The sequence below is a fragment of the Indicator indicator genome, chromosome 40 (genome assembly GCF_027791375.1).
Source record: "Indicator indicator isolate 239-I01 chromosome 40, UM_Iind_1.1, whole genome shotgun sequence".
Lineage (NCBI taxonomy): Eukaryota > Metazoa > Chordata > Aves > Piciformes > Indicatoridae > Indicator > Indicator indicator.
This window is the reverse complement of record NC_072049.1, coordinates 235,487-256,495: the sequence shown is the minus strand read 5'-3', so window position 1 is coordinate 256,495 and position 21,009 is coordinate 235,487. Positions and strand designations below refer to the sequence as shown.

Genomic DNA, 21,009 nt, shown 5'->3' with positions numbered 1-21,009 from the left:
TGGCGTGCCTGTCCGTCAGACAGCGGAGGCGGTTGGGGGCGGCAGCGGCCATTTTGGAGCAGAGCGCGGGGCCGAGCGGAGCGGAGGGAGCGCGGGCGCGGAGGCTGCCCCTCCACCGCCGCTATGGCAGCCCCGATCGGTACCAGCGCCCGCCCGGGAGACGCTGGACAGGAGAAACAGGTAGGGAACCGCAGGGTCGGGCACGCTCGGCTCCCATTGGCTTAGCCGCACACAGCACTGTGCGGTTATTGGTTGCTCCTGGTGTCCGTCTGATGAGTGCCGGTCTCTCACTGGCCGAGGGGCTGGGGAGGGCGGGACTTCCGGCAGGGCCGGTGCGTAACCGGTGCCCGATGGCGGCGTGGGGTGTGGGCAGGGGGCTGGAGGCGCCTGGGCATTGCGAGGGTGGTGTCCCCCTGCCGAGGTGGGGGTAGGCCTGGCCTGGCTGCTCCGTCAGCATCTGGACGAGGCCCTCTGCGGTCAGGGGAACGCGGGGTTCCCGTAGCCGCTCCTGAAAACCGGCGTTCGCTCCAACCGCCCCCGGGTTCCTTGCTTGGACCAACGCCGGGGCTGTGCCACCAGCCCTGGCTGCGGATCATTGGCTGCCCCGGGGGTACCGGGTCGGCGTCCAGCAGCGGAGCTGGGCCGGGCCGTGGTTCCCAGGCGGCTCAAAAGCGGCTGCTGCATCCCCGAATCCTGATCCCGGGGCAGTCGGACATGCTCCAGGGCGCAAGCAGAGCTGCTGCCGTCCCTTGCTGCCAGCGTCCTTCAGGCACCGTGGACTTGCTCGGAGAAGCTTTTTCCGTTCCCCTGGCGTTAGTTTAGCGCGGGGGGTGGGTGTTGGGAGGAGGCAGATGTGTTGCCTTTTGGGCACGCAGGTGGGCGCTCAGTCTGCCATGGTGGAGGAGGAGTCCTGATGGGAGGCACAGCCGCGGGTGGCTCCGAGATCCACTGGCAGGACCCCGAGGCAGTGCTGGCTCTGCTGGGTGCCACAGAAGTGGTGTCCACAGTAGGGGGGTAGCAGTACACCCATGACGGCGTGGGAGAGCTGGGGGACAGGAGCCAGGGGCAGGGAGGAAGGAAGCTTGAAGATGAAGAACCGAGACCAGGATGAGTTGGTGGAAGGGCTGCGAGGGATGAAACTTCAGCTCCTGCTGCCAAACCATCCCTCAGCACATCTGATGTGACTTGTGGGGTGTCTTGTCAGTATGGCATGGCCAAGTGGCATGCCCTGGCTGTGGCTTTTATTCCTGGAGCTGGGTGAGAAGAGCCAGGCTCCTGCAGGCTGTCCATGGGCAAAGCTCTGCAGCATTCAAGCTGAAGCTGAAGATTGTGATGAGAATCTCAGGACCCTCCCTTGGCTTTGCTCCCCACTTTGCTCCCTTGGGGTACCCTGTGGATGAGGATGTGAAGAGCAGATTGCATGTTTAGGGCTCTGAGGACTCTGCACCTCACTTTGCTGCTGCCAGCTCCACTTCTCCCAGTTTGTACTGCGGGGGAATGCCTTTAGCCCAGCTTGGGTTTGTCTTTTTGGGGCCCAGCTGAGGAGCTGTGGCATGGCAGCTTCTCCCCACATGCTCTTGCAGCCTCTGTGGGGAGCTGGCCCTCAGGACCAGCACCAGTGGAAGATCACCTTGGGAACCTCTTGCAGTGCTGGCAACTTTCCAGCACAGGGCCTTGGATCCTGACTCCACCCTTGGGCACCTGGGAAGGCAATTCCTGCAGTCCTGCACAGGAGCATCTTAGTGACACCAGGCTGAGCTTCAGGACCTTATGTCCCTGGGGGGCCTGGGACCCTCATCCCATCCACTCCTGCCCTCTGTGGCTGCCTGCTGCATCCTGCCAGCTTGCTGCTCCCACCTGGTGCTGGGAGCTTTCCTGCTTCACAGGTGGGGTGCAGGCTTGTGGTGGCAGCCTTCTGCCATGCTTCTGGTGTGGCACATGCCACCTCTGCTGGGCTGAGAGTGGTTCTGGGCCCCAGCACTGGGGACAGGATGCACGCAGCAGTGCAGCTGGGCAGGCAAGGACCATAGCTGCCAAGTCTGCCAGCATCAGCCCTGCTGAGAGGGAGCTGTGGTGGAAACCACCTCTGGCCAACATGCACTGAAACAGCAACTCCTCCCCCCCCCAGGGGGCCACTGGCAGAGGTGGCCACTGGTGATGTGCTCCTGGTGGAGCTGGGCCAGTGGCCAGCCAGAACTTGGCCTTGCTGGAACCCTGACTCCTTTCCACCCCAGACTGAAGCTCCTGGAGCAGGGACTGCACCTCCTTGAAGAGAGTGAGTGGTGGGTGGTGAGCTGAGCCCAAGCTCCTGGGAACCTCTCTGGGTATTGCTGCTCTCTGATGTTTCTTCAGTGGCTGGGTGGTCAGAGCTGCAGAGGGGCCAAGTGCCAACCAGGGCTTGTCACCTCTGGCTGCAATCAGCCCTGGGGGTCCCTAGGCTTCAAGCAGGTTTGGTGGCTTCCCAGAACATCCTGAAACTGCTGTGGCTGTGGCGTGGGCACTGCTTTGCTGCCCGTGCAGGTTGTCATTCCCTGGGTTGGGAGCCAGGAGGGTTCCTTCCATCTCAGTTGTGCTGCAGCAGGGCACAGCAAGGCTGAACTCAGCCAGCACTGTGCTGGGCAGCTCTGGACTGAGAGTTGTTGGCTCTAGTCTGACCTGTTGCTGGGCAGGGGAAGATGTTGGTCCAGCAGTGAAGTTTTAAAGCAGTTTTGCAGAGCCAGGTGGCAGTGGAAGTGCCTGCAGGAGCTTCTGGCTGGGAAGGAGGCAGGGAGAAGGTGCCTGCCTGTTTGCACAGGTACTGGAGGTGCAAAGTGTTTCTGGCTGGGCAGGTGTTTGCTGTGTTCTCCAGATGGGTTTTGCAGAGGACCAGACCTTGCTGGGCAAGCCAGGTGCCAGGGTTTGGGCACCTGGCTGAATATTGTCTTGCAGCATCACAGCTGTATGTGGAATGGCCTGAAAGGGTGCCAGGGGAGGGTTAGTTTGGCCACGAGGAGCAGATTCTTTACTGGAAGAGTGGTCAGGCACTGGCCCAGGCTGCCCAGGGAGGTGGTGGAGTCCTCATCCCTGGGGGTGTTCAAGAAACCTGTGGCCATGGCACCTGGGGCCAGGGCTTGGTGGCTGTGGTGGGGTTGGGTTGCTGCCAGGACTCAGCCTTGCAAATCTTTTCCAACCAAACCAATTCTCTCTTCCTGTGGTGTTCAGAGAGGGTTGAAGGAGTCTCCACCCCCTTCTTTGTTTTTCAGGACACCCAAGAGAAGGAAACTGTCAGCCCTGAGAGAGCAGAAGAGGCAAAGCTGAAGGCCAAATACCCCAACCTAGGCCAGAAACCTGGAGGCTCTGACTTCCTCATGAAGAGGCTGCAGAAAGGGGTAATTACTTCTCCTCCACGTCCTTACCTCCCTTCCTGGCACAGGCAGGCAAGCTCCAGCCAGGCCAGAGCAACCACAACAACATTCTCCAGGGCAAAAAGTCATTTCAGACCCATGGGGCAGGTTCCTTCCAGTGCCTGCACTGCCTGGGGCACCCAGCAGCCACAAGCTGGAAGCACTGAGGGCTGCTGTGGGTGAGCACAAAGGGCTTCTGCCAGCTCAGAACCCCAAAGCTGCCACCTCTCAGGTGGTTTTTGCTCTGTGTATCTCCCCCAGCAGAGGATTTCACCCCATTCTCCACACCTTGGCCTAAAACCTGGGACCTAGAGGTGCATAAATGCCAGGCTGCCTGCTGCCCTGCTCCCTAGGGTTCAGTAGGCCACTGAGATGCTTCAGGCTTGAGTCATTTCTCTCTTCTCTGCCTGTGCAAAGGGCACTCAGCACAGCAGTGAATCAGCTGGCTGCCAGCTCCATGCTGGCACCAGTGTGAAAAGCCAAACCTCTGACTGTACTCCCTCTAAAGGGAATTAAATCCCTCCCTGAGAGCCAGCTTCATAGAATCACAGAATCAGATTGGGTTGGGAGGGACCTTGAGGATCATCCAGTCCAACCCTGCTGCCAGGGCAGGGCCCACAGGAACACAGCCAGAGGGAGCTTGAAAGTCCCCAGGGAAGGAGACTCCACAGCCTCTCGGTGACCCTCACAGCACAAAAGTTTCTCCTCATGTTGAGGTGGAACCTCCTGGGTCCCAGGTGGTGTCTGCTGCCTCTCATCCTATCCCAGGACACCACTGAGCAGAGCCTGGCCCCTTCTTGCTCCCCACCCTGCAGATATTTCTAACCATTGGTCAGGTCCCCTCTCAGCTTTCCCTTCTCCAGGCTCAACAGCCTCAGGGCTCAGCTTTTCCTCCTCAGCCATGTTCCAGAGCTCTCAGTATCCCTCACAGCCCTTTTGAATGAGGCCAGGCTCCCTTGCTTGGACTTTTCCTCTTGCTTGGACTTTTCCTCTTGCTTGGACTTTTCCTCTTGCTTGGACTTTTCCTCTTGCTTGGACTTTTCCTCTTGCTTGGACTTTTCCTCTTGCTTGGACTTTTCCTCTTGCTTGGACTTTTCCTCTTGCTTGGACTTTTCCTCTTGCTTGGACTTTTCCTCTTGCTTGGACTTGACTTTTCCTCTTGCTTGGACTTGACTTTTCCTCTTGCTTGGACTTGACTTTTCCTCTTGCTTGGACTTGACTTTTCCTCTTGCTTGGACTTGACTTTTCCTCTTGCTTGGACTTGACTTTTCCTCTTGCTTGGACTTGACTTTTCCTCTTGCTTGGACTTGACTTTTCCTCTTGCTTGGACTTGACTTTTCCTCTTGCTTGGACTTGACTTTTCCTCTTGCTTGGACTTGACTTTTCCTCTTGCTTGGACTTGACTTTTCCTCTTGCTTGGACTTGACTTTTCCTCTTGCTTGGACTTGACTTTTCCTCTTGCTTGATGTTCTTGTGACCTGAATTTGAACAACCTCAGCTGCTCCTTAAAAGGATCCTTGGGGGTGCTGGGGGAGGAGAAGCTCAACAGGAGCCCACAGTGAGCACTTGCAGCCCAGAGAGCCAAGCAGAGCCTGGGCTGCAGCAGGAGAAGTGTGGCCAGAGGGGAGGGAGGAGATTCTCCTCCTCTGCTCCACTCTGCTGAGACCACTCCTGGAGCTCTGTGTCCAATTCTGGAGCCTCTGTTCCAGGAGGGATCTGGAGGGGCTGGAAGGTGTCCAGAGAAGGGCCATGAGGATGAGCAGAGGGCTGGAGGTGCTCTGCTCTGGAGACAGCCTGAGAGAGTTGGGGTTGTGCAGTGTGGAGAGGAGAAGGCTCCCAGGAGACCTTCTTGTGGCCTTCCAGGATCTGAAGGGAGCTCCAGGAAAGCTGGGGAGGGACTTTTGAGGGTGTCAGGGAGTGATAGGACTGGGGGGGAATGGATCCATGGGGGGAAATGGATGCAAGCTAGAGGAGGGGAGATTCAGATTGGATGTCAGGGAGAAATTCTTCCCCATGAGGGTGGGGAGACACTGGCAGAGGTTGCCCAGGGAGGTGGTGGAAGCCTCATCCCTGGAGGTTTCTAGGGCCAGGCTGGATGTGGCTGTGAGCAACCTGCTGTGGTGTGAGGTGTCCCTGGCCATGGCAGGGGGGTTGGACCTGGCTGAGCCTCGAGGTCCCTTCCAACCCTGACAATTCTGGGATCCAATTTGTGGGCAGGCTTCTGTGTCTCTGCTCCTGCAAAGGAAAGTAACCCAAACTCCTCTCCTTCCTCCAGCAAAAGTACTTTGACTCTGGTGACTACAACATGGCCAAGGCAAAGATGAAGAACAAGCAGTTACCAAGTGTGGGGCCAGACAAGAACCTGGTGACAGGAGACCACATCCCCACTCCTCAGGACCTCCCACAGAGAAAATCTTCACTTGTAACCAGCAAGCTGGCAGGGTAGTCTGCACCCAGAGTTTGGTTTTGGTTTTTCTTCTTCTTTCTTCTTTTTATTTTTTTTTTCTTTTCTTTCTTCTTTCTCTTTTGGCTAAAATGGATTGAACTTCACATAGGGATGGGAGCACCCCACATAGTTCTTTGGAGTATTTACAGTGAAACCCCCCCCCAGAGAAGGCCAGCAAGAGGCATTCCTAGCTTGAGACTCACAGGGAGGTTTGATTTTTTTTTTTTTTTTTTGGTTGGTTTCTTTTTTTAGCATGAAGTTTTCCTGCTGTTTGAAACTCTCCTCACCTGCAGAGCCACTCAAGTGCTGCCTTCTCCTTGAGAGTCAAGGAGAAGGCCCCAGGAGAGGCAGGAAAGTGTTGAGAGGAGTCCTGGGCTGTGTGCTTGGCACTGGGCAGGAGAGCAGAGCAGGGAGCTGTGGGGTGTGGATGCCTGGCAGGTGTCTGCAGGGGAAGAACTGGTTGGGCAGAAGGTGTGATAGGTGATCTGGAGCTGTGGTTAGGGGTGGGGTGGGGGTGTGCTGGAGCTTCAAAGTGCAGAAACTGCCTGACAGGCAAAGAAAAGGAGGTGGCTGTGTTGCTGGTGCAGCTTCCCAGGGTCTGTGCCCTGCTGGCAGACAGCAGCTGAGCTCCCAGGACAGGACAGTGTTGGACTTGGAGCTGCCATGAGGAGTTTGCTGCTCCCACCAGGGCTGCATCTGAGCCTGGCTGCCAGGAAGGAACTTGGCACCAGGCTGGCAGCTGCCCCAGAGGGTTTGGGGGCAGTTTCTCTTGCCCTGGTTTCTTCTGGCTCCTCTCCAAGCAGGCAGCAGGAGGTGGTGAGCTGAATGCCCACAGGCAGCAGGGCACTGGGGATGCAGGAGAGCGTGGGGCAGGCAGGCAGAGCCCTGTCTGCTTCTGTGCAGCCCCTGCCTGAGGCCCAGGCTTTGGTGCTTGCAAAGTGGGGGCCAGGGGCAGCTGGTGAGGTGGATGTGAGCTGTTGGAGCTGATCTCTGGCAGGACTGGGAGTAAACACCCAGAAGCACCAGAGACAGAGAGCATGGAGATGAGGAAGAGAAGAACATAGAGGCAGACCTCTGTTGACACTCTCAGGCACCCCAAGCTTGGATTTCTTTCTGGTTTTCTCACCTTTTTTTATTTTTCCTTGCCTTTTGTTTGTTCCAGGCCTGAAAGAAAACCAAACACTCCACCCCCCCCCCCAAAAAAATCAACCCCAAACCGACCAAAGCAAACCCCAAACAACCTCAAACAAACTCAAACAAAGCCCAAATAACCCAAAACCAACCCAAAATCAACCCCAAACTCAAGGCAACCCCCAAACAAAACCCAAAATCAACCCCAACCAACCCAAAAACAACCCAAAACAAACTCAAAGCAAACCCCAAACAACCCAAAACAAACTCAAATCCCAAACAACCCAAAACCAACCCAAAATCAACCCCAAACAACCCAAAACAAACTCAAAGCAAACCCCAAACAACCCAAAACCAACCCAAAACAAACTCAAAGCAAACCCCAAACAACCCAAACCAAACTCAAACCCCAAACAACCCAAAACCAACCCAAAATCAACCCAAACCAACCCAAACCAACCCAAAACAAACTCAAAGCAAACCCCAAGCAACCCAAAACAAACTCAAACCCCAAACAACCCAAAACCAACCCAAAATCAAACCCAAACAACCCAAAACAAACTCAAAGCAAGCCCCAAACAACCCAAAACCAACCCAAAACAAACTCAAAGCAAACCTCAAACAACCCAAACCAAACTCAAACCCCAAACAACCCAAAATCAACCCCAAACAACCCAAAATAAACTCAAAGCAAACCCAAAACAACCCAAACCAAACTCAAACCCCAAACAACCCAAAACCAACCCAAAACCAACCCAAACCAACCCAAACCAACCCAAAACAAACTCAAAGCAAACCCCAAGCAACCCAAACCAAAATCAACCCCAAACAACCCAAAACCAACCCAAAATCAAACCCAAACAACCCAAAACAAACTCAAAGCAAGCCCCAAACAACCCAAAACCAACCCAAAATCAACCCCAACCAACCCAAAACAAAGCAAACCCCAAACAACCCCAAACCAACCCAAAATCAACCCAAAACAAAGCAAACCCCAAACAACCCAAAACAAACTCAAAGCAAACCCAAAATCAACCCCAAACAACCCAAAACCAACCCAAAATCAACCCCAAACAACCCAAAACAAACTCAAAGCAAACCCAAAATCAACCCCAAACAACCCAAAACCAACCCAAAATCAACCCCAAACAACCCAAAACAAACTCAAAGCAAACCCAAAATCAACCCCAAACAACCCAAAATCAACCCAAAACAAACTCAAAACAAAAGCCCAACCCCAACCCAAACCCAGTCCAAAACCAACCCCAAACCAACCCCCAAACAAGCAAACCCAGCCCCCCAGGAACTAAAAAGAGAAAAAAGAATTCACCCAAACCCCAGCAAGGTTTGGTGTGGTGGCTGCAGCCTCCTTGTGCAGCAGAGAGGAAGCAGCCTCCTGTCCTGGGCAGCAAAAGGTCCTCCCTGTCCCTGCTGTCTGGTTTAGGCCTAGTTTGGAGGGAACAGGGCTGGGGGGGGGGTCTGTTAGGTTGGGTTTAGGGAGTCCCATTGGGTCAGGGAGGCAGTGAGGGATGCTCTGCTCGTGGCTTTCCCTCTTGGCTGCCTGACTCAGGCTTTCCTAAGCATCTCCACTGCAGTCTCCTGCTGCTCCTGGAGCCAGGCATTGTGGTGGTGCTTCCTGGGAGGGTGTTTGCCAAGGGTGTGCTTGGAGCACCTGAGTTTGGCCTTTGGGGAGTTTGGAGCAAACCAGAAGGGCTTTGATCAGAGGCTGGAGAACCTCCCTGACAGGGCCAGGCTGGGAGGGTTGGGGCTGCTTAACCTGGAGAGGAGAAGGCTCCAGGGAGACCTCAGAGCAGCCTCTAGGAGCTGAAGGGGGTCCAAGAGAGCTGGGGAGGGACTTTGGACAAGGGCTGGGAGTGCCAGGATGAGGGATGATGGCTTTGAGCTGGGAGAGGAGAGATTGAGAGTGGAGATGAGGAAGAAATTGTTGAGAGTGAGGCTGGGGAGAGCCTGGCACAGGCTGCCCAGGGAGGCTGTGGCTGCCCCCTCCTTGGAGGTGTTCCAGGCCAGGCTGGATGAGGCCTTGAGCAGGCTGGGCTGGGGGAGGTGTCCCTGGGCATGGCAGGGGCTTGGAGCTGGCTGAGCCTTGAGCTCCCTTCCAACCCAAACCATTGTAGGATTCTCTGAAGCCAACCATGGCTCCCATTTACCAGGGCCCCCTGAGCAAAGGCCTCCATTGCCAGCCCTGGGGCCTTGGGGGGCATTTTTCTCTTGGTGGAAGGGGCAAGGAGCATAGCTGGGGGGAGGGGAGGGTGGGGGAGCTGCCCACCTGGAACTGCAGCTCCATGCTGCAGTCTCTGTTGCCTTTCCAACCCCTGTGTTAGCCTGGCCAGGGCAGTGCTGGCAGTGGCTGTGCAACCTCCTGGGGTGTTGTGCTGTCTGTTCCCAGCCATGTTGTAAATAGATGTGAATGGGATGTATAAAAATATATCTAATTTTTTAAATGTTCATCTCTCCTCTCTTCTGGAGTGTGGTGCTTGGGGGGGTGGTTAAAAGAACAAGAGGAATGGGAAGGGATGTGGCAGCTTAGGGGCTGCTGGGGATGGGCACAGCTCCCAGCCACAGCTTTCCCTGCTTTTCCAGTCAGGCCAGGCTGCTGGTGCTGCAGGAAGGGGAAGTGGTGGTGGTGACAGCACAGGATGAAGAGCAGCAGGAGCCATTCTGTACAAGGGTAGTAGCCATGGGCAGGAGTTCTTTCCACCCCCACCCAGAGCTGGGCAGGCAGCGAGGGGGTGATGGGCTGAGAGAGAAAGGTCTTGAGTTGCAGCAGGAGAGGTTCAGGCTGGACATCAGAAGCACCTCTGGTGGCTGTGTTGGGTTGTTCCCTGGCAAAGGGAGCCATGAGATGCATGTGGGGGTTCCCAGGCAGCTCTGGAGCCTGGAAGGAGGGAGAGCTGACCCCCAGTGACCCCCAGCAGTGGGGCTGTGGGGTTCCTCCCTGGGGATGAGGCCATGGGGGCTGTGCTGTGGGTTCTCTGTGGGGCCGTGGGACATAGGTAGGGCTCTGGGGGGTGTGTGTAGGGCAAGAAGGTAGGTGAGGGGTGGGTGTGGGGCTCAGTGATGGGGCTTGGGGAAGAAGGTTCCTGGGGTCCACCCCTGCACAGCCCCAGGGCTCCCTTTGGCACACGACTGAGTTTTCATCCTCCTGCCTCCACCACAAATCCCTGCCCCCCCTCCCCGCTGTGGGCAGGGACTGCAGTGGTCAGAGCTGCCCCAAGGTGACATCCCCCTGCCCTGCCCTGCTGTGGCTCCCTCTCTGCCTGCTGGCAGCCATCCTGGAGGTGTCAGCTCTGGGATTTTCATCCTTGGTGTCACCTTCCCTTTGGAGTGCAGCAGCACAGCTGCCACTGCTGTGGGCTGCTGCTCACAGAAACCCCAAAAGGGGAGGTGGAACACTGGAACAGGTTGCCCAGGGAGGTGGTTGAGGCTCTTTCCCTGGAGATACTCAAGGTGAGGCTCAACCCTGGGCAGCCTGATCTAGTTGGGGATGTCCCTGCTGACTGCAGAGGGTTTGGACTGGATGAGCTTCAGAGCTCCCTTCCAGCCTGGACCATTCTGTGATTCTAAGACTCTGCATGGAGCCTTCCTCCCCTCCGAGCTGGGCATTCTGCAGCCCCTCAAGGCCACTCCAGAGCAGGGGCCAGGGCTGGGTGTTTGCCCAGGGACGTGCTGTTCCAGCCTGGTGCCAAGTATGTGCTGCTGTTTGTTTGTGCTCTGGAGCTTGGCACTGCTCTGGAGATATGCACTGGGCGCTGCCCCAGGCTGCCGGAGCAGCCCCAGCTTGCCTCTGTTGTTGCTTCTGCTGCCAAGAATTTCCTTCCTGACAAGGATTCCTTGGGGCCAAGGGAAGGATGTTGAGGGGGCCAGGTTCTGTCTTTTTGGACCCCAGTTGTGCTCTCAGCCTGGTTCGTGGGGGACTGGGAAAGGAGCTGGTGAGGGGGGGAAGGGGCACCCAGGGGTGGGTGCACATCCTTGGTTCTTGAAAGATGTGGGGCAAGAGTAGTTTGGGGCCCTTGGGATGGGGCTGTGCCCTGCAGTCACCACAGCTTCCTGTGCTGTTCTGCCAGCTCATGGTGGTGCTTAGGGTGGTGACAGAGGCTTGGGTTTGCCTCAGTTCCTGTCCCTAAAACCGCTGACCCGAGAGGGGCTGCTTCATGGTGGCAGCTCCCCTGAAGGATCCCTCTGAGGAGCTGTGCTGGTGTTCTCTCCCCACACCTGGGGTTCCTTCCACCCCCCAGACCCCAAACTCCTCTGTCCTCCAGGCCCTGAGGCATTTGCTGGGTGCCTTTCACAGGGGCTGCTCAGGCTTCAGCAGTGAGTCCACCTCCTGCATCAGGAGGGGAAACCACTCCACTCCCCACCACTGTGGCCCTGTTCCAACATCTCACTCTCATCAGGCCTCAGGTTGTGACACTGCAGTGCCTTGGCCAGGTGACTGCTGGCTGGCATCGACTTCCCAGCTGGGGGCCAGTGCTCTGCTGCTGCAGGCCTTTGGATAGAGTGGTGATGCCAGGAGGCAATCTGTGTGCCAGGGGGGGCACAGGGAAAGCCCAGCCTGCCTTCAGAGAGGGTAACTGGGGCCCCAACACCCTACTTCCAGTCTTGGGTCTGCTTAGGCACCAAAAGGCCCCCAGGCTGGAGCAGGTTGGGCTGCAGCAGTGCAGGTGGAAACCCTGCAGGAGCTGCTTTCCCCCCATGCTCTCCTCCATCTCAGCCTTTCCAAAGGGATGGAGCTGTCCCCAGGACACAGCCCCAGCAAGGGGTCTAGCAAAAAGGCTCTTGGGACACCTCCTTTGCTTCTCCCCCCTCCCCATGGCATTGGCCTCCCCAGGGAGTGTGGCTTCTTCCCCAGCCAAGTTTTGCCCAAACCTGGGCAGATTTCGAGGGCATTTGGCTCAGTCCCAGCAGGTGAAGGAGGGTCCTGTGACCAGAGAAGACCTGAACTGAGAACCAGTGCCCCCAAAGATGATAGGACTGGCCAAAGTGCCTTGGGCTGCCTCATTAAGATGGGTGGTGGTAGAGCAGGTCTGGCCTCACAGGGCCAGCTCATTGGTGACCCAGCCCTGGCTAGATCCTGCCCATAGTCCAGAGGGCATGGGGCACTGCCCTGCTGGGTGGTGATGCCCTTTGCAGGGCTGGTGGATGCAAGGAGGTGTCGAGGAAATGGGGGAGATGGGAGGCAGCCCTCTGGCAACTGGAAGAAATGGGGCAGTGTCCCAGGTGGCTTTAACCAGGCAGAAGCAGCTGAACTGCCAAACGTGACATAGAATCATAGAATGTTTCGTGTTGGAGAGGACCTTTAAAGCTCACCCAGTCCAAGCCCTCCGCAGCCAGCAGGGCGATCTAAATCTCTCACTTTAACAACCATCACCTCCTGCCCTGTCCCAAGGCGCCCTGCTAAAAACTCTGTCCCCAGCTTCCTTATCAGCCCCTTTCACACAGTAAAAGGTCTCCCTGGAGCCTTTCCTTCCGCAGGCTGAACTCCTCCGACTCCCTCAGCCTGACCCCCCCCGCAGAGGGCTTCCAGCCCCGGCACTGCTATGGCCTCCTCCGGCGCCGCTCCCCCAGGTCGCTGTGAGGGCTCCAGGGCCGCACGCAGCGGAGGCTCCGCACTGCCAAGGTCCTCCCTGGGGTGAATACCCCCCAAAAAAAAAAAAAAAGCCCCCGCGAGGCGAGCAGCGACCCCCGACCCCCACGGCGCTGCTCCCCCCGCAGGGCCGGGCCGGAAGCGGGGCCGGAAGCGCGGCCGGAAGCGGAACCGGCGCTCCCTCGGCCCGCCCCCGGCCGCGCCCCGTGCGTCAGCGCCGCCATATAAGCGGCGGCGCCGTTCCCACCCCCGCAGCTGGCCGTTGGTGCTGGGGCAGCGCCATGTTCGCCGTGAAGAGGAACGCCGTCATCAGCTTCAACCTCTACTGCGGCGGCGGCCCGGCCCTGCCGCCCGCCTCACCGGGGGCAGACCCAGCACCGCCGCCGCCGCCCCCCGCCAGCGCCGCCGAGGTCCCGCGGGCCCTGGATGGGGAGGGGGGGAGGCGCTGGGCCACCGCCGGTCCCCCCGAGGCTCCCCGCGCGCTGATTGGTTGCGGCGCGGCCCCCCCGGCGGCTCGCTGGAGCCCCGAGCAGGAGCTGGACGGCTGCGAACCCGACTGCGATCGCGGCCCGGGCGGGGGGTCCCTTCCCTCCACGCCGCCCGGGCCCCCCGACGAGCTGTGGCAGGACTCGTTGGAGCTCATCAGTCGCTACCTACGGGAAGTGGCGGGGGAAGCCGAGCCTAGCGTCAAGAAGCTTTTCCCGGGGTTGCTGGGCGGACCCGGCCGGCCCGGCGGATCGGGCGATGCCGTGATGGAGAAGGCTCTGGAAACGCTGCGGAGGGTCGGCAACGGCATCCTGAAGAAACACGAACTCGCCTTTCAGGGTGCGTGGCAGCCGCCTTCGCCTTTTGCCGGCCTGGGGTGGGAGCCTCGGGCCCTGCCCTGCGCCCGCCGCGGCGGGGGCGAGGCCGTTGGAGAGGAGTTAGACGTCGGGGGGGCCGGATCTCGGGTGGGGAAGTGTGGGTGCCGCGGCTTGGCCATCGGAAAGGGGCGCACAGGGGTCCCCATCTCCGCGCCCGCTCCGCCTGGGTGGGCGCTCGGGGTGGGTGGGCTGCAGGCTGCTGCATGGCGAGGCTGGGAGGGGCCTGAGCTGGGGCTGGGGCTGGGGGCTGGGGCTGGGCGGGGGCCTCCGCACCACCCCCACCGCCCCTCCAGTGCTCGGGGGAAGTGCGGGAGTGGGCGCTGAGCGCTCGGCGGGGTCGTTTGCCGGACGGGAAGTGAGCCTGCTTCCGAGGGAGCTGAAACAGCTGAGAAGTGATTAAAAATGAAACTGAACTTTGCTCGATGGGGAGGTGGAGAAGCCGCGGGTGGCGTGTGCAGAGGAGATAATCTGGTTACAGATTAGCTTCGGCTCCTTCTGGCCGCCTGCTCTGCTCACCATGACTGCATGCAAATCATCCCGAGCGTCCAAAGATTGGGCAGCTCGGGAGTTCAAATTCCTTCCACCCCTGCCTCAGGTGGAACAGGGTCTGAGGAGGGGGGGGAAAAAGTTCTCCCGGATGACGTGTTTGAGTTACAGCTAATTTCCTGTCTTTTGCTCATTCCTGAGGAGTCTCAGAATAGCCTCAGGAACTTGACCCCGGTGTCAGGGCTTGCGTGAGCAAACGTCCTCACTGCAGAGTGTTCTGGAAATGGACTGGAAGTGAGGGCTGGCAGTTTTGACCTGGTTTTGTGGCACTTGGAAGTGAGCTGTTTGAGGCTAGCCTGAGCTGTTGGGGTGCTGAGGCCAAGCTCCTGCCCTCAGAGCTTGTGCTGGGGCTGCTTTAGGCACATCTGCTCCCACCTCAGCGTGGTGCTGCCTGGCACAGGAGGTTGGTGTCTGTGTTTCAGCTTGTGCTGAAGTGGCTGCCTGGCAGGAGGATGTTTCAACTTCTCTTTATTGTTAGTTTTTAAATGCAACAGGCTTCAGTTCCTTCCTCGTGTCTTGAGCTGAGCTGGTACTAAAGGCTGGGTCCAGTCCCCCCTGGCCAGGTTCCTGGAGATGTTTGTTGAATGAGCCACGCTTGGGAGGCACGTCCAGCCCCAGTGGGTGGTTACCTCTGTGCCTGCAGAAAGGGAACTGGCCCTGGGAAGGCTTCCTGTTAGTTTGTGCAACGCCAGGCAGTGCCTTCCCGTGTTGCAAAGCCTTCTCCTGTTTGTTACTCTTCAAGGGGCACTGCAGGTCAGGCTGGGGAAATTCTCTCACTCCGCTCCCTGGACCCTCAGCCATGAGGTGGTGACACATGCCAGGATGTAGGTGACTCTGCCGCAGCTCCATTTGAGGGCCAGGCCTTGTGCCAGGCTGCAAACCGATTTGTGTGCTGGAGATTTAAAGCCCTTCAGATGGAGGGAGTGATGTGCACAGAGGTAGGAGCCGTGCCTGAGGTGGGCAGGAAGGAGCTAGGTCTGGGTTGTGGCTGCTTTTGGGCTGGCCCAGGCAGATGTTTGCCCTCCATCACTGACAGAATCAGAGAATTGTTTCGGGTGGAAAAGATCTCTTGAGATCATCCAGGCCAACACCACCATGGCCCCAAGTGCCATGGCTAGGGATGGGGGCTCCACCACCTCCCTGGGCAGCCTGCTCCAGTCCCCGACCGCTCCTGCAGGACACAAATTGTTCCTCATGGCCCACCTGGAACAATTATAGAGCATTTCCCTTCCACCTGATCCTAGGGTGAAGAGTCCAACCCCTGCCTCAATCCAGCCTTCTCTCAGGGGGCTGCAGAGGGCAATGAGGTCTCCCTCAGCCTCCTCTTCTCCAGACCAAACCCCCCCCACCCCCAGCTGCTCCTTCCCAGCCCTCTCTCCAGACCCTTGGCAGTGACTCCTGCAGCTTTTGGACTTAGAGGGCTGCAGCTCCTCACTGGGGGCCCTGGTGGAGCTTGGAGGGGGTGTGGGGCAGGGCACCCTGGTGGAGCTTTTCTTTGGAGGGGGGTGCCCTGGTGGAGAGCTTTTTTGGGGCAGGGGGTGGTGTCCCTGGCATGGGGCTCTTTTTTTGGGGGGGTCCCCTGGCATGGGGCTCTTTTTTTGGGGGGGTCCCCTGGCATGGGGCTTTTTTTTTGTGAGGGGTCCCAGGCATGGGGCTCTTTTTTGGGAGGGGTCCCTGGCATGGGGCTCTTTTTTGGGGGTGGGGGGGAGGGAGGGTCCCTGGTGTGGAGTTCTTTTTTTGAGGGGGGTCCCTAGTGTGGAGCTCTTTTTTTTTGGGGGGGGGGGACGGAGGGAGGGTCCCTGGCATGGAGCTCTTTTTTTTTGGGGGGGGGGGGTGGTCCCTGGTGTGGAGCTCTTTTTTGGGGGGGGGAGGTCCCTGGTGTGGAGCTCTTTTTGGCAGGGGGGAGGTCCCTGGTGTGGAGCTCTTTTTTGGGGGGGGAGGTCCCTGGTGTGGAGCTCTTTTTGGCAGGGGGGAGGTCCCTGGTGTGGAGCTCTTTTCTGGGCGGTATCCCTGGCATGGAGCTCTTTTTTGGGGGGTGTCCCTAGCATGGAGCTCTTTTTTTTGAGAGGTGTCCCTGGCTTGGAGCTCTTTTTTTTTTTTTGGGGGGGGGATGTCCCTGGCATGGAGCTCTTTTTTTTGGGGGTGTCCCTAGCATGGAGCTCTTTTTTTTTTTTTTTTTTTTTTTTTGGGGGTGTCCCTAGCATGGAGCTCTTTTTTTTTTTTTGGGGGTGTCCTTGGCATGGAGCTCTTTTTTGGGGGGTGTCCTTGGCATGGAGCTCTTTTTTGGGGGGTGTCCTTGGCATGGAGCTCTTTTTTTTTTTTGGGGGGGGAATGTCCCTGGCATGGAGCTCTTTTTTTTGGGGGTGTCCTTGGCATGGAGCTCTTTTTTTTGGGGGTGTCCTTGGCATGGAGCTCTTTTTTGGGGGGTGTCCTTGGCATGGAGCTCTTTTCTGGGGAGTGTCCTTGGCATGGAGCTCTTCTCTGGGGTCCCTGTGGAGCTTTTCTGGGGGTCCCTGCGGATGCCCTGCTCTAAGTCAGCCTCTCTCGCAGGGATGCTTCGGAAGCTGGAGATCCAGAAGGAGGAGGACCTGCAGTCCTTGTGTGAAGTGGCTGCCCACATGTTCAGCGACGGGGTGACAAACTGGGGTCGGGTGGTGACTCTCATCTCCTTTGGGGCCTTCGTTGCCAAGCACCTGAAGAGCATCAAGCAGGAGCAGTGCATCAGCTCCCTGGCCACCATCATCACCCACGTCCTCGTCTCGTCCAAGCGCGAGTGGCTGACGAGCCAGGGAGGTTGGGTGAGTCACTGCCTGGCCCAGAGCAGCACTTGGCAGCTTTATTTAGAGCAATCCAAGAGTTTGGGTTTATGCTTTGTGCTTTTTTGGTTTTTTTTTTTTTGCTTTCCCCCCCCCCCTCCCCGTTTCTGTGAGCTCCTTGCTGTCAGCCCACGTGTGTCAGCGCGGCGCAGCAGTGACTCACTCACTGCTCCCCTTCCAACCACAGCCTCGAGTTGTGGTGTTTGAGGAGCTCCTTACAATGAGCTGCCTTGAAGCAGCCTTAACCCAGAGCTCTGCTCCCCCCCCAGGTAGCAATCACAGAATTGTCAGGGTTGGAAGGGACCCCAAAGCTCAGCCAGGTCCAACCCTCCTGCCATGGGCAGGGACACCTCAGACCAGAGCAGGTTGCTCACAGCCACATCCAGCCTGGCCCTAGAAACCTCCAGGGATGAGGCTTCCACCACCTCCCTGGGCAACCTGTGCCAGGCTCTCACCACCCTCATGGGGAAGAACTTCTTCCTAAGGTCTAATCTGAATCTCCACTCCTCTAGCTTGGATCCATTCCCCCTACTCCTATCCCTCCCCAATGCCCAGCCTGAGTCAATCCCCAGCTCTCTGAGCTTGCTTGAAGCTGCTCCACAGTGGCTTTGGTTCTGTCATGGAATCACAGAACTGTTAAGGCTGGAAGAGACCTTTGAGAACACTCCAAGCACTCCCCTGGAGCTCACAATGCCACCACTGCTGCTCAGCCACTGCCCCTAACCCACATCCCTCAGCACCACATCCCAGCCTCTTTTAAACCCCTCCAGGGGTTGGTGACTCCACCACCTCCCTGGGCAGCCTCTTCCAGTGCCTGAGAATCCTTTCTGGGAAGAAATTTTTTCTAATATCCAACCTGAACCTCCCCTGGCACAACTTGAGGCCATTTCCTCTTGTCACTTGCTGTCATTTGATTGCCACCTCTGCTGGGTGGGTGGCCAGGAGCCTGGGGGGGAGCTCATGTGGTGAAGGTGCTGGCTGGGCAGTACCTCGGGGGTAAAAAGGCTTTCTGCCAGGGGAGGGTGACTGGCACAGAAATGACTTTCCCTTCTTTTCTTTTAGGAGGGCTTTGTGGATTTCTTTCGAGTGGAGGACATGGAAGGCAGCATCAGGAAGATGCTGATGGCGCTGGCAGGCGTGGCTGGGGTGGGTGCAAGCTTGGCCTACATGATCCGGTGAGCCTGGGGCACAGAGCTGCAGAGGGACAGAGCTCTGGAGTGGACAGGCCCTGTTGGGGGCTGGAGAGCTGATCACTTCCTCCTCTGAGCACTGGGCAAGCTGGACTTGAGTGAGCCGAGGAGAGCAGCTGGGCCTGCCCTGAGCAGCACTTCCCGAGAGGGAAGGGAATCTGCTGGGATGTGGATTCTGCTGAGGATGGAGTCCTCTGCCAACAGGAAGTGGGAGAATTGATCCTTCTGCTTCCTGTGAGAGGATGGTGATGGAAAGCTCAAGTTTACCACTTCAGTTTTATCCTGGAGGCAACCTGTCTGCTTAGCAGCAAAGCCAGAGAGCACCAGCAGCAGCAGCTGGCTGAAGGCTCCTGGGCTTGGCACAGCCCCTGGGCACGGAGCAGATGGTTCGAGCTTGGGGGTTTCTGGAAGTGGCATCTTCTGCTGCTGGTGTCCTGCCTGATCCCTGCAGCTTTTCTGCTGGAGCAGAGCCACTGGATGCTGGAGCAGGATGCAGGAGCCCTGGAGCAGGCACTGCAAGCCTGCCCCTGCCCGGCTGTGCCAGCGAGGCAGCCTTTGGGCACTGCTGGCTGAGTGCTCCTCCACCAGCCACGAGTGCCAAGAGCTGTGCCAGCAGCCAAGATGTGCAACCTTCTGCCAGAAGACAAAGCCCTGCCAGGCTCCTTCCTTCCCAGCAGAGCTCCAGCCAGGCACTGAGCAGGAGAAGAGCTCCAGGGCTGTGCCCACAGCCTGCTGCCCGTCCTGGGCTCATCACTCACTGCACACAGGCAGCTTAAAACTCAAGGGGAGAGAGTTCCTGAGTTTGGGGGAGGGGGGGGAAAAAAAAAAACCCAACCCCACATGGGCTGGGGAAGCTGTAAAGAACCTGTAAATATCTCTCCATCTGTAGAATATGTACAGTTTTACAGAGCCTAATAATACAAAAAAGAAACAAAAGGAATTTGGAATGTGGTAGAGCTGCTTCTGGCTGCCCTGCTCTTGGGTCCTGCTGGGAAGCATTTTTGTGGCAAAGCCTTCTCCTGCCTTGACTCCACACAAGCCTTTCTCTGGTCTACTTGAGCAGCATTGCTAGGGAGCATAGCAAGGATCAGTGACCTCTCCTTCTGCCCACAGCTTGCTGGCAACAGTTGATGTTTCTGTTTTGGTTTAACCTTTTTTGGGTTTGTTTTTTTTTTTCTTTTTTTTTTTTTGGGGGGGTTATTGTAGCTCTTCTGGGGGGTGGGGGAGCTGTGGAAGTTGTTGGTATCCATCGCTTCCTTCCCTTCCTGTTGAGCCTCTAAAGCCATGAGTCAACTGAAGCTGATGTTTGAATGTAAACATTCTGGAGCAGAATAAAACTCAGCTTGGATCTGCAGCTTTGTGCAAGTTCCCTTGGTGCCAGCCATAGGCTTGGTCCCTGCTCCTCCCCCAAGCTGCTGCTGGGAGGGTTTGCAGCCCTCCCCTGGCTGTGGGAGCAGTTTGGCTCTTGGGGAGCTCCACTCTGGGATTGGGATCTGCACAGGGAGGAACATCCTCAGCCAGGGGCAGTTTGACTCTTGGGGAGCTCCACTCTGGGATTGGGATCTGCACAGGGAGGAACATCCTCAGCCAGGGGCAGTTTGGCTCTTGGGGAGCTCCACTCTGGGATTGGGATCTGCACAGGGAGGATCATAGAATCAGAGAATTGTCAGGGTTGGAAGGGACCTCAAGGACCAACCCCCCTGCCATGGGCAGGGACCCCTCACTCTAGCTCAGGTTGCTCACAGCCACCTCCAGCCTGGCCTTGAAAAGCTCCAGGAATGAGGCTTCCACCACCTCCCTGGGCAACCTGTGCCAGTCTCTCACCACCCTCACAGGGAAGAACTTCTTCCTAATATATCCTCATCCAGGAGCAGTTTGGCTCTTGGGGAGCTCTGCCCTGGGCTTGAGTTGTGCATAGTGAGGAACATCCTCATCCAGGAGCAGTTTGGCTCTTGGAGAGCTCCACTCTGGGCTTGGGTTCTGAGGAACCCATCTGTGGTGCTTGACCTGCAGCCTGAGTGGTGCCTGATGGAAGGCCAAGCTGCAGGGTGCTGCTGTTGTTCAGGCCCTGCTGCTTTGCTGAGCCAGCCTCAGTTTTGTCAATAAAAAGTCTTTTTGTTCTCAGTCCTTTCAGAGCTGCTCTTTCCTCCTCCCAGATGCTGAGCTGCCAAATGCTGCTGCCCTGCTCTGCTTTGCTGCCCTGGGCCTGTTTGCACAGGTGCTGCTCGTAGGCCAACCCACAGCTTCTTGCTGCTCTGGGAAGCTCTCTTGGGTGTCTTGTGTCACCTGTGCAGGCTCCCTAGAGCTGTTCCACGCTGAGAAACTCTTCACTCCCTGTTGGGAGAGTCTGGCAGGTGCCTTACTGCCTGGGCAGCAGCTCTTCGCAGTGCCCTGAAGTCTGCTGGGGCTCTGTGGGCACCCTCTGCTTGGTGGCTGGGGCTTGGCACACTGGCAGTGGGGTGGGGGCCTGGCACCTCCTGAGGAGAAAGGACTCCTGGAGCCTGGGGCTCAGCCTGCCCTGGCCAGGAAGAGAGACAGAAGCTGGGTGGCTTTGGCTGCCCAGGGTTGGTCTTGACCCTCCTCTGCCTGGGCAGAGCAAGCAGCTGCCTGAGGAGGCTTCATTAGGGGAGGGACCCAAAGTGCTCCCTGCCATGTGGCCCACCCTGGTTTCAATTCCTGCAGCTTGGGGCTGCAGGAAGCCTGTGGCCTGCCTGGGACTAGAGGCTGCAGATCTCACTTGAACAGCTTCCTCCTGCCAAGAGCAGCTCTGCTGGGGGAGCCTTGGCTGGGAAATGCTCCTCTGGAGGACCAAACCCTGATGGCTGCAGCCTTGTGGGGCCGGGAGAAGGCTTCCTGCAGAGCTGCTGAGGCCTTTGCTGCCACAAACTGCCCTGCAGTGCAGATCCTGCCAAAGAATTGGTTTGGTGTTGATTATTTTTTTTTTTGGTTGGTTGGTTGTCTTTTTTTTTTTTTTTTTTTTTTTGGTTTGGTTTGGTTTGGTGTTTTTGTGTTTGTTTGTTTGTTTGTTT

At 57.6% G+C, this 21,009-nt stretch overlaps 2 protein-coding genes across 2 annotated transcripts; both read left to right on the top strand.

Moving 5' to 3' along the window:
• Positions 1-123: 123 nt before the first annotated feature.
• ENSA (endosulfine alpha) lies at positions 124-6,060 on the top strand. The gene is made up of 3 exons (XM_054396965.1): positions 124-180; positions 3,243-3,368; positions 5,659-6,060. The coding sequence occupies exons 1-3, from the start codon at positions 124-126 to the stop codon at positions 5,827-5,829; spliced, it is 354 nt and encodes a 117-aa protein (XP_054252940.1). The 3' UTR covers positions 5,830-6,060.
• A 6,786-nt stretch (positions 6,061-12,846) lies between these two features.
• On the top strand, positions 12,847-18,308 carry MCL1 (MCL1 apoptosis regulator, BCL2 family member). The gene is made up of 3 exons (XM_054396968.1): positions 12,847-13,390; positions 16,525-16,772; positions 17,853-18,308. The coding sequence occupies exons 1-3, from the start codon at positions 12,847-12,849 to the stop codon at positions 17,967-17,969; spliced, it is 909 nt and encodes a 302-aa protein (XP_054252943.1). The 3' UTR covers positions 17,970-18,308.
• Positions 18,309-21,009: the final 2,701 nt, after the last annotated feature.

Excerpts from the sequence above, each read along its gene's own strand:
- ENSA (XM_054396965.1), top strand. The coding sequence starts at position 124 with ATGGCAGCCCCGATCGGTACCAGCGCCCGCCCGGGAGACGCTGGACAG. Across the intron at positions 181-3,242 it reads ACGCTGGACAGGAGAAACAG|GACACCCAAGAGAAGGAAAC; the intron begins GTAGGGAACCGC and ends TTTGTTTTTCAG. Across the intron at positions 3,369-5,658 it reads TGAAGAGGCTGCAGAAAGGG|CAAAAGTACTTTGACTCTGG; the intron begins GTAATTACTTCT and ends TCCTTCCTCCAG.
- MCL1 (XM_054396968.1), top strand. The coding sequence starts at position 12,847 with ATGTTCGCCGTGAAGAGGAACGCCGTCATCAGCTTCAACCTCTACTGC. Across the intron at positions 13,391-16,524 it reads ACACGAACTCGCCTTTCAGG|GGATGCTTCGGAAGCTGGAG; the intron begins GTGCGTGGCAGC and ends CCTCTCTCGCAG. Across the intron at positions 16,773-17,852 it reads TGACGAGCCAGGGAGGTTGG|GAGGGCTTTGTGGATTTCTT; the intron begins GTGAGTCACTGC and ends CTTTTCTTTTAG.